The sequence below is a fragment of the Gymnodraco acuticeps genome, unplaced genomic scaffold, assembly GCF_902827175.1.
Source record: "Gymnodraco acuticeps unplaced genomic scaffold, fGymAcu1.1, whole genome shotgun sequence".
In the NCBI taxonomy this organism is placed as follows: Eukaryota; Metazoa; Chordata; class Actinopteri; order Perciformes; family Bathydraconidae; genus Gymnodraco; species Gymnodraco acuticeps.
In genome coordinates, this window is record NW_022990334.1 from 933,143 (window position 1) to 947,636 (window position 14,494).

At 41.4% G+C, this 14,494-nt stretch overlaps 1 protein-coding gene across 1 annotated transcript; it reads right to left on the bottom strand.

The window, feature by feature from the left end:
• Positions 1 to 3,842: 3,842 nt before the first annotated feature.
• On the bottom strand, positions 3,843 to 8,831 carry cysltr1 (cysteinyl leukotriene receptor 1). Its single transcript, XM_034223270.1, has 2 exons — positions 8,762 to 8,831; positions 3,843 to 6,056 (listed from the first exon to the last, which is right to left on the bottom strand). Exon 2 carries the CDS (start codon positions 6,018 to 6,020, stop codon positions 5,013 to 5,015), a length of 1,008 nt encoding a protein of 335 aa, XP_034079161.1. The 5' UTR covers positions 6,021 to 6,056; positions 8,762 to 8,831; the 3' UTR covers positions 3,843 to 5,012.
• Positions 8,832 to 14,494: the final 5,663 nt, after the last annotated feature.

The following is a 14,494-nucleotide window of genomic DNA, read 5'->3' on the forward strand; positions in this document are numbered from 1 at the left end:
TACTGAGGATTAGGGTGTCTGCTATCTCACAGGTGGACCTTCTTAACACCTCAAAACTGGAGACTGGAAAGGAAATGGTACCAGTTAGGGTTAGGGTTACTGCAGGGTGAGGTATTGGGTCCACTCCAGGTGCAAGTCTGAACCCTCACAGGTCCTTAGGTTAAGTAGCATGTCAAACCCCCACCCACAGGTGACACAGTGCCCAACTACAGAAATAGGATGACCAACAGGTACAAGTGAGGGCATGGAACATTGGAGATGCCATACCTCTGTCGGCCTATGTTGTGGGGCAACAGCATATACTGCACCTCCTGGGCTGTACAGGCATCATGGATTGTATCATTTCCTTAATCAGTTTTGGAAGTAGACACGGTCCTATTGGTAACATCTCCTCTGGCGCCGCTCCGTGGAATTTTACCCTGCAACCTGCATTTGTTGATGATGGTCCCGGATCCAGTTGCAGACTTAAGCTGAAACGGACTCTTCTTTGTGTCCTCGTAAAAGGTCTAGAAGAAGCCTGTGTTTTGGTGGTGCGTTATGTTTTAGTTTAACAGAAGAAGCACTTGCTGGCTGCTTCCTTGAGGGTGGTAATGAGTGGTTATAGGCTTCTTGATGCTTTTCAAATAAAACAATATTATTGTTGTAATGCTTTTCAGCTGCAGCCCGGGTCAGAGTGTAGTTGAGCTCGGACAGTATTTTTAGAACCACTCTATTCATGAGGTTGAGAGGCAAGCTAACGGCCCATTGGATCTTGGATTTGTGAGTGTGTTTTTATCTTAACTGCATCTCTCACATGTTTGGCCCCAGTCTCATTATTACCATATCTGGACAATAACACAAACCTCAGATTCGGACAGGGAAAGCTATAGTAAGAACAGAGTGTTGAGAAATAACCAAACAGGGTCTGAAACCAACTGGGGAGAATTAGCTAATGCTCACTCCTGCAGTAATTGCTCCTTTCTGGCCCGGAGCTGCTTGGACTGAGATTCTTGGATCTCGCTGGCAAATGCTGACAAGCGGAAGAGTCAGTGCAGACACACTCAATGGTCGGAAGGACCCAAGGCAAGGCAACACCTGTTCTTAGCATGTCTCTCAATGTGCACACTGCTGTTTTGTTATAACCACACACACACACACACACACACACACACACACACACACACACACACACACACACACACACACACACACACACACACACACACACACACACACACACACACACACACACACAACACACACACACACACACACACACACCACACAGAGAAAGCTCTGTACTGACTAAAGGAAAGTAAACAAACAGTCACTGAATCCTGCTGATACCTCGAACTATAACATTTTAGGTTACACTAACCCATTAATACTCAACTTAAACTGACAGGTTTACAGATTCTTTACACATACTGAAACATGTGATAGTAAGCTATAGACGGAAACAAGAGAATCTTCCCATTTATGCTTTTGGGGTTTTTTCCCTTCCTGGTGTGTTATAAAAATTGTTTTGCACGTAAATGGTATTAATTTGATTGGACTACAAATATGAAACCTGAAAATGTGCTTAACATGTCAATTTTAAACAACTAGCGGCAAGTAAACATTAACATTACCGTAATAACATTAGGCGCATTCACACCGCAGTACTTTTCCCACAAAGGTTCATGAGAACTTAGTTCATGAGAACTCTTTAGTTCTCATGAACTAAGTACAGATCGCGTTCACACCGGAATAAGTCCCTGGGGGTGGATTAGGCAAATGAAGCCGCTGACGTCACTTCTTCTTCTTCTGCTTTGGGTTTACTGGCAGGCCGCAAACCACTTCACGGCGTATACTGCCGCCCAAAGTCCCCGGCCGGAAGTCCCCGGAGTTGGGGACTGGCTTCAGTAGAAGCTGCTGGGACTCCCAGCAGCTTCTACTGAAGCCTTCCGAGTAAATCGCCAGAACACCGACACCTCCTCATTTTACCGCTCCCATGTTTTATTTTGTGTTGCCATAAATTAGTCTCTCTGCGTTTCTGCGCTGGGCTAATGCTAATGCTAATAATGCTAATGCGAGGATAATAAAATGGCGGCTTCACAAAACTTTTTGGGAGTTTTACGGGGCGTGGTTTGCAATCCGCCCAGCCAATCAGAAATATAGCTCTTTTCTCACAAAAGAGCCGCTCGAAAGTCCCTGCTCTCTAGCAGGGACTTTCGAGGGGGTAAAAAGGTTCTCATGAACACATTTTAGTACCGGCTCTTTTTGGTGTGAACGCGATAAAAGAGTTCTCATGAACTAAGTTCGTATGAACCTTTGTGGGAAAAGTACCGCGGTGTGAATGCGCCTCTTATCAGCAGATTGAGTATTGAGTATGTATTGAGTTAAAAATATATTTTTTCAAATGCTTGACATTACATTCCCAGCACCAAAAGCAGACAGACACAGGTAGCCTCTATCTGATGGACATGTGGGGACATTTATTAAAACATGTCAATGATTGATGGTGGTTTGATTCAAGGGGAACCAGCTGAAGTCTTATCTTACACCAAATTTGGGAAGTATCAATTTGACTTTATAATTGTGTGTTGTTCACAGATTGTTGGGCTGCTCTCCTGAGTATACAAATGTAATTCATGCACATTCAAAGAAAGCATGATTGTATTTATTACAATAGAACATTTAAAAAATATATTTAAACATTTAAAATAACATTTATTAAATGTATAAATGTTGTTTTATAATGTGTTTCCGATGCACTATTTCTCAATGGTTTAAATGTTGTATCTTATCCTTTGAGTTGCCTTGTGTTGAAATGTGCTATGTAAATACACTTGCCTATTGTGGTATTTACCACGTCAGGTTACAAGGAAACTATTGAGAACTGTTACGTTCCTTTCCAGGTATTTGCAATCTAGGAAATGTAAATGCCTGAGAAATAGATTGAATAAAAACAGCTCTTCTGAAGAACTCCTCTAAGTTGCTCATAGGTGGTCATTGTCTGCTCCCCCTGAAGGCAAACAAGCTTCATGTTTAAGCTTTCCCAGACACTAATCAATGCTAGGGCCAAATCACTTCAGGAGTTGTAAAACTGGAGCACAGATGAAAGAATAGACATATTACTGATTTCCTGCAGTGCAATGGGGTCCACTGTTATCCATAACCTCTTTAAGAAACAAATTAGTAAGAATTGAGCAGGGACTTTCCTTACTTCCTGGCAAATATGGCAGTGGACAGAGTTGTTAACATCTCCGCCGTGAGGTACACACACACTGTAATCACAGACTCCCATTTCTATGATAGCCCTGCTCTGTAGACTGAAACAAACATCTTTTTGTGCAGATGTAGGAGGGTGCCCATCATGTGCTTGATATTATCTGTTTATGAAGCGGTAATACAGTGGCCTTCTATGTTCTAATCACCAGGGTCGGACTCAGTAGTCTGGCCTTTCACTGTTGTTTTGTATTTCTAAATAACCAGAAAGCTACATTTATGTCTGAATGTTATAGTGTTATAGACAGACGACCATATTCTCCTACCCTTTTTTTTAATAAATGTAACACATTGTTTATAGCTTTAGTTAATAAATATATTTATATATATATATATTATCCAGACAGCTTTAAGACTCGTAGCAACAATTCAATTTGTTTTGACAACACATCTTATAGTGCTGCAGATCATTGTTCTCTCATCTCAAAGAAATAGAGACAAATAATAAAAAGCAATGGAGAAACAGATCAGTGTTGAATCATTTAGAGAAGGGCTATGTTAGAGCGACACCCAGTGGACAGAGTTGTTAACTCTTTATGCAGTCACTATAAACTTTACATTACAGTGAGGATTACATAGTGAACTGACATGCATTGGAGGATTTATTGATATATTTATCATACATAACATGGGTGAATACAACAGGATTACAACTGTACAATTGAAGTTGTTTAAAGGTATAGTTAGATTTTTGGGGGGGAACATTTGACAGTGGTGTCCTTTAAACTCCATCTTAAACGGACCAATTCACTGCAAATTGAAAAAAACAAATATTTCCCTTTACCTGAATTGATATATCAATTTATATTGTTTTAATTTTAGGTTGTTATGCTTGAACTGGCAAAGAATGCATTTTAAATACTGTAAACAAATATATATAAATATATAAATGCTCCGAACAATGTCTTTGGATTATCCTGAGTAACCAGGTCAGGATTTCTTGAAAGGTACATTACTTTAAGTTTTTTATAATATTTATTTTGGCCCTTTGAGTACCACAAGCAGAATGCCATACAGTATTCAAGAGAAGGGGAAGATGTTGTTAAAGGCAATATCTCTCCACTCAAAAAACATCAAACACATTAGATTGATAAATAGCATTACATGTAAGAGGAAACATCTGATTTTAGATTTTGGAGTGAACTATCGCTTTAAAGGCATAAATAAATGTTCTTCACAAAGTGCTAAACTACTCCCAGGTACAGAGTGCAGAAAATCACAATTCATCCTCATCAACATATTTACAGAAAATATTCAGAAAGTATCAGTAGCACAAAAACACATGTGAATTCAAATTGAGTGAAAGTCGTAATGAAAAGCAAGGAAAATCATACATCGTAAAAAAAAGTGTTGTTATTGGCATTAACATTGGCACAAAATATGCTGTGCTGTACACGAATAAGTAAAAAGACATCAGTACAATACATTTATCCATTGGTACACTGTGTATTTATATATTTGTATTCCATAGATTGAGTATTTGTCTTGCCACTGATTACTGCAATGATAATAATGCAAATATTGAACGTATACATTCTTTAGAATAATAAATATCAATTTGAATGAAAAACAACATCCTGAGATTCTTCTGAAATGTTTAAGTACTCTGTTCATGAGTAAACTAGCCCTTATAGTTAAAGCTTTCTCTGTGCCTTTTTTGTTTGCTCTCGAATACCTCCTGGTTGTAAATGAGGGCACACACTATCCTGAGCTATTTTATCCTAAGCTTCTTGATTGATGACACTGGTTTTGTCTGGTGTAACTTAACTGGCCTTTAGCTGGTGGTTCTCCACAATCTCTGGGTTAGTGGTGGTCTTCATCCTGGCAATACGGTTCTGGTTGTTGCTCTTCATTGACCGCCTCAGGGAGGATAAACGACTGCGGAAACCTTCTCCAGAAAAAAAGTAAAGCAGTGGATCGAAGCACGAATTGGCAGCAGCCAGGCTTAGTGTCACTACAACAGACTTCTGCATGGCAATCTGCTCCGAGCAGGGGGCGTTTTTCCTGAACAGGGAGTTCAGGTGGATGGTGCGCTGCACGTGGTAGGGCATGAAGCTGATGAGGAAGGTCAGCAGGACAATGACGATCATCCGGATGACTTTGGTGTCCGTGACCCGCTGACGTCGGGCGGTGTGGTTGCGGTTCAGCAGGGCGCGCACTATGCCAGCGTAGCAGACCAGTATGACCAGGAAGGGCAGGATGAAGCCCACCCCGAGAGACAAATAGTTCAGCACGACAAGTTTCTGCACATTTCCAGGTTTTGGAGGTTCAAAACATTTGGTTTTATTTGTTAAGTGGTCCACTGACTGACCGGACATCAGGAAGGGGGAGGATAAGAGACAGATGACGACCCAGATACACACACACACCAGCCGGGAGCGGTTCTCTGTCACCAGCCGCATGTTCTGCACAGGGAACACAATGGCCAGGAAGCGTGTGAAGGACATGGCCGCCATGAAGTAGATGCTGCAGTAGAGGTTGACGTAGAGGGCGTAGGAGCTGATGCGGCAGAGGAAATCGCCAAAGTTCCACTGGCCCTTTTTGACGTAGTAGACCACTCGCAATGGCAATGTCATGACACACAGCAGGTCAGACACACCCAGGTTCAGCATGTAGACGTGAAAAGGGGAACTCTCGCGGTACGTTCTTATCAGCACCACCAGGGCCAAGCCATTCCCAACCAAGCCTAAGACGGTGATGAGAGAGTAAGCTGTGGAGTAAACCTGGTTACGGAAGTCATCAATGGAGTCACAATTTGTGTTGTTCTCCATGATGTTTGTCAGATTTGACTCAATCTTTGTCTGTAGCTGCAGAGAAACAGAGAAAGGACATGATGATGTGCTACAGAGCGTGTGAAAGACAGAGAGAAACTACAAAAACATTGGCCGCAGAGCAGAATGACTGAGATGTGGCAGATTGTCCCAGAGATAGTCTCAATATTCTGCTGATGAGGAGGAAACTCATAAAGTAAAAACGTTCTAGACCTATTTCCTGTTGACGTGTCAGAAGTTATAGCTTTTTTCTTCTTGGTGAAATAAGCTTTAAAAAAGACCATCATTCAAGCCACAATGCCAAATACCAACCTACTTCTGGCATCCTGCCTCAGACCACAGAAATCTTCAAACCCATTTGAATCTCAAGTTTTGTGATGGGAATTAGGCCCAGGGTGTAGAGTGGATACTTAGGTAGGGTTAGGGCTAGGGTTTTGTGGAACGTGCGGCGCTCCGTAGGGTAAAAAAGGGATAAAAGAGAGCAGCGGCTGCAGCACAGAGCGTATGCGGCGGGGTTAAAACCTGTACTCCTGCCCCCCCGAGGGGGTCTCGCCCGGTGCAGTGTCCGAGGCTGCGTCCCACAGTTCTGGTAAAAGACCTGGTAAGTGGGTTAAAAAACATCTGGCTAAAAGGGCCGAGGTTGACTTTGTTTAAAATCGGCATGCAGGTAAAATTAGTGTTAAAAAATGATAAAATAAATACATAAAAGTACTTTTATAAACAAGTGCTGGTAATAAAAATCACATCAACCCAAAATGTTAAAATATGTATAATAAAACAAACATGTAAAATATAGAATACGCACGGGTTAGTAGGCACACAGGGAGGGGAAATATCTTAAAATAAAGTCAACCAAGTATCCCTAAAAGTGTTTAAAACCCAGGCCGAGGTCTAGAGAGGTGGTGCAGGCGAGACATTTTATTAAGGGGTTTATTAAGGGGTTATTGCGGGAGGCTCCAACATCCATTTAAAATGGAAAGTAATAACTAAAATATAAATAAAACAATATAAACAATGTTTAAATAGGAAATGGGGGATTAATAATATATAAAAAATAATAAAATATATAATCTCTACATTTGGAACCTAATGACATAAGAAAACATGCAATACAGTGCAAACATGAAATAAACTGTGACATGTGATATGTCTGCAAAGGCTAAAATCATATTTGCCTCCTTTAACAGGATACACCTAAACCATTGCTCGAGCAGCTTGTTGGTTTTAGAATGTGCAGAATCAGTTAAACCTTTATATATACAGTCTATAAGTCAAACGAAGACCACCTAGGCCTATATCACATGCTTTTTCATTGTTGTTCAAAACCAGGGTTAGGGTTAGGGTTAGGGAAGGGCTGCCCCTGGCCAACTTGTGGCCCCACGCAAAGTTATGTCATGAGGCCCCCGGGTCTGTACCCAAGTCGTCACTCATGTGTCGCGAGTGCGGAGGGATGCTAGTGGAGCAGGTTCGTGAACTGTTAGCGTCGGAGCCTCGTAGCGGGGAAACTGTGGAGCGCATAATTGCGCCGCATTTGCGCCGCATTTGCGCATACAGTAAGATGAATTGCGCCACATTTGCACATAAGATGAGGCCCCACGCACTCTGCGTGATCTGCGTGTAGGGAGGGGCGGGCCAGGGTTAGGGTTAGGTTTGGGTCAGGGCCACGCCCATCTTCTGCCTTTATTTTGATCTCAACGATACATCTGCAAAGTTTGTCACTGCATCTTGCATGGTTGTGCACTATCGCGGTGACAAAAGTATTTGCACTGACACACAAACAGCCACAAAGACACACAGGGAGAAGAACTTGACCAGTCGATGGCACCGCTGGTAATGAACAATTTCTGTGTCTGCTGTGCAAGACAATTGAGAAACACTATGCCTCTAATGGGAAACCATCCTGTATGTTGCTTGTCGGCGTATGGACAAATTATTGTCACAACATTGCAAGATGCAGTCACAAAACTAAACAAATGTGTAGTTGAGATCAAAATGTCAGTGCTCCAAGAACATTTTGCAATTGCTCCATCCTGCTGGAAGCCGGTCTGTTTTGTTCATAATGAATTCAGACAGAGTACAACCAACGCTGGCTAAATTCCATAAAGGGATTAAACACTAATGAATACTACTGTACTGAAGGAGACAGAAGAACATGCCAAAATGTAGGTGTTACCATATTAATCAGTACATCAGTGATGAATCTTTAAGTAACCAGCATACTTTTTAATTGTATTCTTCCATCAACTGCAAGCCTCAATTAAAATCAAAAAGGCATTTAAAGAAACCTTTTTCTACTGATTATTTTTAAAGCTGGGTTTAGTCTCTTTATTGTGGGTTTTATGATTGTATTTCCTCTCGGTTGGGTTTTATTTCCACTAAATTGTCACTGCTGTCATTGTCTTTACCAAGTCGCCAGAAAAAAAGATTTCTCACAATTCCTGGTTAAAAAAAAAGGTTACATGATAAAGTACATTATATGTAATCCGTCCTGTGAATCAGAATATCATGCACATCACTGTAGTTTGTGTAGTGATAAGTAAATGTTCTCAAATCATATTTGCATTCATACTACTTGACTAATTGCACAATCGCTCTTGTTTGTCTTCTGAGTGAGGAGCTTTACACTGTACAATCTGCCAATGTACTCATACCCTGGGTGTAACATGCTCTAACTGTAATTTGTAGTCAGTTACTTCCCCTCATCAACATTTCTGAATTAGTAAAATGTTTTCCTTACTTACCGCTGAGTTTCTGTTTGTTGTCCGATTGTTTCTCTTCTCTCCTGGTCAGTGTGCATACAGCAGCGCAGCTTCAGTATGTGTGTGTGTTTTCTCTCTCTCTCTCTCTCTCTCTCTCTCTCTCTCTCTCTCTCTCTCTCTCTCTCTCTCTCTCTCTCTCTCTCTCTCTCTCTCTCTCTCTCTCTCGCCAGATGTCGTAGCACTGAGGGGAGGACCTTGCTGCAGGTGGCTGCTTCCTCACACACTTCTATCATGTCTCTTCTACTGTGCAGCACAGAGATATCCATCCCAGTGACATCATGAACAAAAAGCCACACATTTACGATAAATGATAAAAAGAGAGTGATCTTGTTAAGTTGTCCAGACATCAGTTATCCTATGACATTTAAACATTTGCCTAACTAACTCAGTCACACTGTTGTGTGTACTGTCTCTGTCCTCCAGTGTATTATTTGCTTAGACCTGTTCAACTGTAACTGTATACACAGTCTGGAAGTTGTATTGTTTACATTAAGTGACACCTTATTCATATTGTTGAAAGACAGAGCCAATATCACGCGCTGTACCTGAGGTGTGAGGTTGTCAAGCAAAGGAGACACCCTATTATGCTTTGGGGTTTTCCCATTCCTGTAGTGTGTTATATAGGTTTTTGAATGGTCTGCAAAGGCTAAAATCCCTGAGTTCCCTCCAGAGAGAGTTTCAAACCAACCTCCTCCCCCTTCCTGAAACGCCTCCGTTGGACGGGGCGGTGGTGGCGAAGTCGATAGGGACTTGGCTTGGCAACTGGAAGGTCACCAGTTCAAGTCCCGGCAAGACCAAGTGCTACCGAGGTGTCCCTGAGCAAGGCACCGTTCCTATACACTGCTCCCCGTGCGCCGTTCAAAATGGCAGCACACTGCTCCTAACAGGATGGGTCAAATGCAGAGAAACAATTTCCCCACGAGGGATTAATAAAAGTCCATCTTATCTTATCTTATTGGGCTAGCATTGTATGCTATAGGCTAAGGGCGGGACATCTCTTCGTAGTTGAGCCAACCATCTAACCAATCAGAGCAGACTGGGTTCTGGTTCAGACAGAGGCTGAAAAGAAGTGCTGCAGTATGAGAAAATTAAAGAGCTTTTTGAACATTAAAGTTTGTAAACATGTCACAGTAGAGGCTCAACCTACAAATATGAACCTGAAAATGTGCATAATAGGGTCTCTTTCATGGTCAACCAACCATCCTTGTTTATTTATTTACGATCAAATAATTTAGTTTCTTCCACATCATTTCCTTTGTATGTTGCTAATGAGAGTGATTTGCAGTCAGTAAATGGACTGCGGATACTGCTGTGGAAATTAGCAAACTCATATTTGCAGCTGAAAGGCCTTTGTGGTGGAAGAGCAGGATAATTCATCTATAACTCAGTTAGTGGTAAAGCACCAGCAAAGCCAAAGCATTCATCCCTGGCCAACTTCACGCAAAGTTAGATGATGAGGCCCTGTTTCGCGAGCGTCCACGTTGCTAGTGGAGGAGCCTCGCAGCAGCGACACCGTGCCGCGCCACACTAATCGCGCCACATAAACGCATTTGCGGCTCAGTTGAAGCTCCCTCTGCAAGATGAGGCCCCCTCCGCAAGGTGAGGCCCCACCACGCAGTCTGCGTGATCTTCCTGTAGGGAGGGACGGCCCTGCCTGCTTGCACTCAGGAGGTGTCTGTATCGACACTGCTGACTGTACATGAACACACATTTATTTATCTCTTATAAGCTCGATAATGCATTCAGTCTACCGCAACAAATTATTAATGACAGAGGCAGAGAGCTGCGATAAGTGTTTTGACCCCTCTGAGAGATGTTGAAAGTGCAGGCGTAGTTATCTCATCTTAAATTCTCTAATGTAGCCAGCTAAGGCTCAGAGCCATGCTTTTGTTCCGCCACACATGTAGAAATGTTCAGCATATAATCATGCTCTGTTTGACTTAATGGTTCACACATAGCGCAGTGATTGAGGTCTTTTTGTTGGATACTCTACACACAATCACTTCACTTAATCGTACATCAACGACGCCAAGTAAACTGCATTCATGAACAAGTTTATCAGTTCTTGTAACAAATCCAACATAAGCAGCAAATTCAAAAATATACAGTACGAGCAAAAATAACAGCAAAAATCACAACCTGGCTGGATGAACAGGTGGAGGTTGAGTGGAGTGCAACATGAGCTGTTATGGTTGTTGCATGCATCATAATTGCAGCAATTTGCAAAATCCAATAATGAGAGTGGGAAGTCAAAATGCTTAGCCTAATAGATTAAGTGCATCTTCTTGGCCACAATGATCTGGTTTTTATTTGTTTGTGGATTTTTTACAGAGACATTTTATATCATTTATAGTTTGCTCGTAAGACCACTGTTTTTGTCTCCATTTTCAGGATCTATTCTACTGATGGTATACGGGTCAAGTGTGTTTTGTTTAAGTCAAGATGTAGGAAAAACATATCTGCCCCAAGAAATCAAGTAATGGCTCTGCTCCATGTAGGTGTGCCAAAGAGCAAGCCGGTACAATAACAGAACATGGATATTTGAAGAGAAATGGATACAGCGTTGGAGGCGGTGCCCTGTTTAATCCCAAATAAATTGCTTACTGTAGCGCATCTGCAACAGTGACAACTGGCACTTATACTACCATATAAATGATGATAAAGGGGGAATTCTTGAAATAAAAGGAACATGGTGTCTCTTGTAGCTCTGCTAAGCTACATGTATTCTGTAAATCTGTCCGGCCGACCGTCCGTCTGTCTGATTTTGTCTCTGCCATAGCATCATAACCGTTTTAGTCACAACTTTACAGACATGTTGTTGAGATTAATATGAGGGTCGAGTTGGAAGATGAGAATGGTATGATTCGAGGCCAGAGGAAGTAAGGAGGAAGCTAGCCGGGAGGGGTGATCTGAGTCTGTGGTTGGCATGAGATCTCCTACTGAAACTCAACTATATTTTCTACTAAAATCCAATTTTCCTCGAATTTAATCATGACCACGATCGTTCCGTAACCTTAACTGTAACGTAACCCTTTGGTTTCCTCAGTTTAAATCTGCGTTCATTTTGTTTTTTCCCTCTTCGGGACATGTTTGTGCGCACCTGAAGAATGATAGTCGAACATTTGACTCCCCTTTTAGCTTTTAGTTTGTCATTACATTACATTACATTTAGCTGACGCTTTTATCCAAAGTGATAAGTGTATTCGACCAAGAAGATACAAACTTGAAGAAAACAGAATCATATAAGTACACCAGGTCAAGGGCGCCGGAAGCGGGGGGGCCAGGGGGCCACTTTTCAGCCCTGCCCCACATTTTCGCAGCGGCGGATGCCGTGTACAAATCCCGTTTCAATAATTCCCCTCTACTCTAAAGTCACATCTAAAACGCGATCTGATCTAGCTGTGTATATTTTGTTATTTTTTATTGTTATATTCAATCTCATTAGCTACAGGCATTTTTTAAGCTTGTAAAGGGAAGATGACAGCTCGCCTCTCACATGCCACTCTGCTCTTCCACAGTGCTGCTCCCCCTCCCTCCCGCTGAAATTATGAATGTAAGGCATAGTAATCAGATAACACGGCAGGGTTTTTTTTATCTGATTTCAAATAAACAAAGTCTTGGCTTTCAGAATATTAAACTTGTTTCGGCAAATTCAGATGATAAATACAACTTTGAAGCTTGTAACGGCATAATTACAAGCGGAGAACGGAGTAACTTTACGTCACTGCAGGCATAACAACAGTCGGTGTTTCTCGTGAGTGTTTTCCCCGGGAAACAAACCCCATACGCACAAACACACACCTACAAGGCGCGGAACACTGTACAAATCCCGTTTCAATAATTCCCCTCTACTCTAAAGTCGCATCTAAAAAGAACGCCATCTGATCTAGCTGTGTAGGCTGTAAGGGAAACTTCTGTGTAGCTATGCAGTGGGAGTCACCGACTCAGGAAGGAGACACGGTAGAGCAGGAGCTTCGATGTCAAACACTGATGATTTATTTGGAGTTTCGGCCGGAGAGATTCACATCACAAGTCACAGCAGTCACGGTGAGACTGCACGGGTGGATTGCCACGTCAATTCTGGAGCGCCTCTCTCTCGTTAGACCATTTAACTGGTTTCACAGAGAGTAATCAACATATTTTGATAAGATAGTTTAAACAGTTGGGCACACTGAGTTACTTGCGTCCGTCATTTATGGCCTCGAAGATGTCATACCTTGGAGTCCACAAACAACAAAGAAGGAAGTGTCCCAGTGCACCCACAACAACAGACCATCTGTGACCTAGTGTTGACCGGTCACAGAATGGGAACAATAACATTATGGCTGAAGCAGCCTATGTCCTTAAAGGAGATAAACAGACGTCAGGGTTGGTCCTGTACGTCATATCTAGGAGTCTAGGTCAATAATTTCCCTAACATAGGCTATATTTTGTTATTTTGTCATTATAATGACTTACTATCTCATTATAATGACTTAGCTATCTCATTATAATGACTTAGCTATCTCATTATAATGACTTAGTTATCTCATTATATTGACTTAGTTATCTCATTATATTGACTTAATATCTCATTATTTTGACTTAGTTATCTCATTATATTGACTTAGTTATCTCATTATATTGACTTAGTTATCTCATTATATTGACTTAATATCTCATTATATTGACTTAGTTATCTCATTATATTGACTTAGTTATCTCATTATATTGACTTAATATCTCAAATCAGGCCTCCCTCAGTAGACACACATTTAGGTGGCGTAGCATATGTTTCGGAGAGATGTGGGATAGGCTTGACGTGTTATTGAGCTCAACCTTGTCTTCTAAGAAGGTAACAGTAAAAACGGTGCCTATTTCCAGTGGATCAAATCAAATCAAGTTTTATTTATATAGCACATTTATAAACGATTTTTGGTCGAGCCAAAGTGCTGTACATATAATAAAAATAGCCTACAGTAGAGACAGTGGAGCCACGAGGGGTAGAGCGTTGGTTTGTCCTTGCTTCCTTTTTGATTTGTTTTCTTTCATTTGAGCCACCGTGCCACATTAGACTTCTTCCATTCATTTAACACAGTAAACAGAGTCGATGTGACCCTCAAACATGCAGGCCTAAAGGATATATACATAAAGATACACTATGGTCCACTCGGATAGTTTGCCATCTCCGTTCTCCACGAAATATCTTCAAAAAATGAGCTGATGTAGTTTAGCCAATTGTTTGCAAGTGTTTTGATCGAACAGGAAAAGTTTCACTGTTGTAGATATTTGATAGTGTGTGTGACGTACTATGCAAGAGGAAACAGGCCATCATCAATAGCCATAATGTCCATTATCGCCCACCTCATTAAACTTCGTGGAGTCCTCCCTCTAAAAATAAATTGCACCATATATTTGATTTCACATTTAGTTTTGACATTTTTAAACTGAGGCGCAGTGTATGTAAATCAGTTTGTATATAGAGAATTAATGATTGTAACTGTCTGATGGTCTGTAGGGCATTATACTGAAAACACATTGCTTACCTCAAGACTTGAGACAAATCTCTCTTTTCTCTCTCCTGACGTTTGTTTGGCCTCTCAGTCAGACTCTTTCTTTTTTTTTACGTTTCCTTGTACCTAGGCCTTCTCTCATATTTGGACATGTTATATATTGTATAATCTACACCTGAAGCACTATGGTATCGCAAACTAACACAAAAGCTGGTCAATGTTA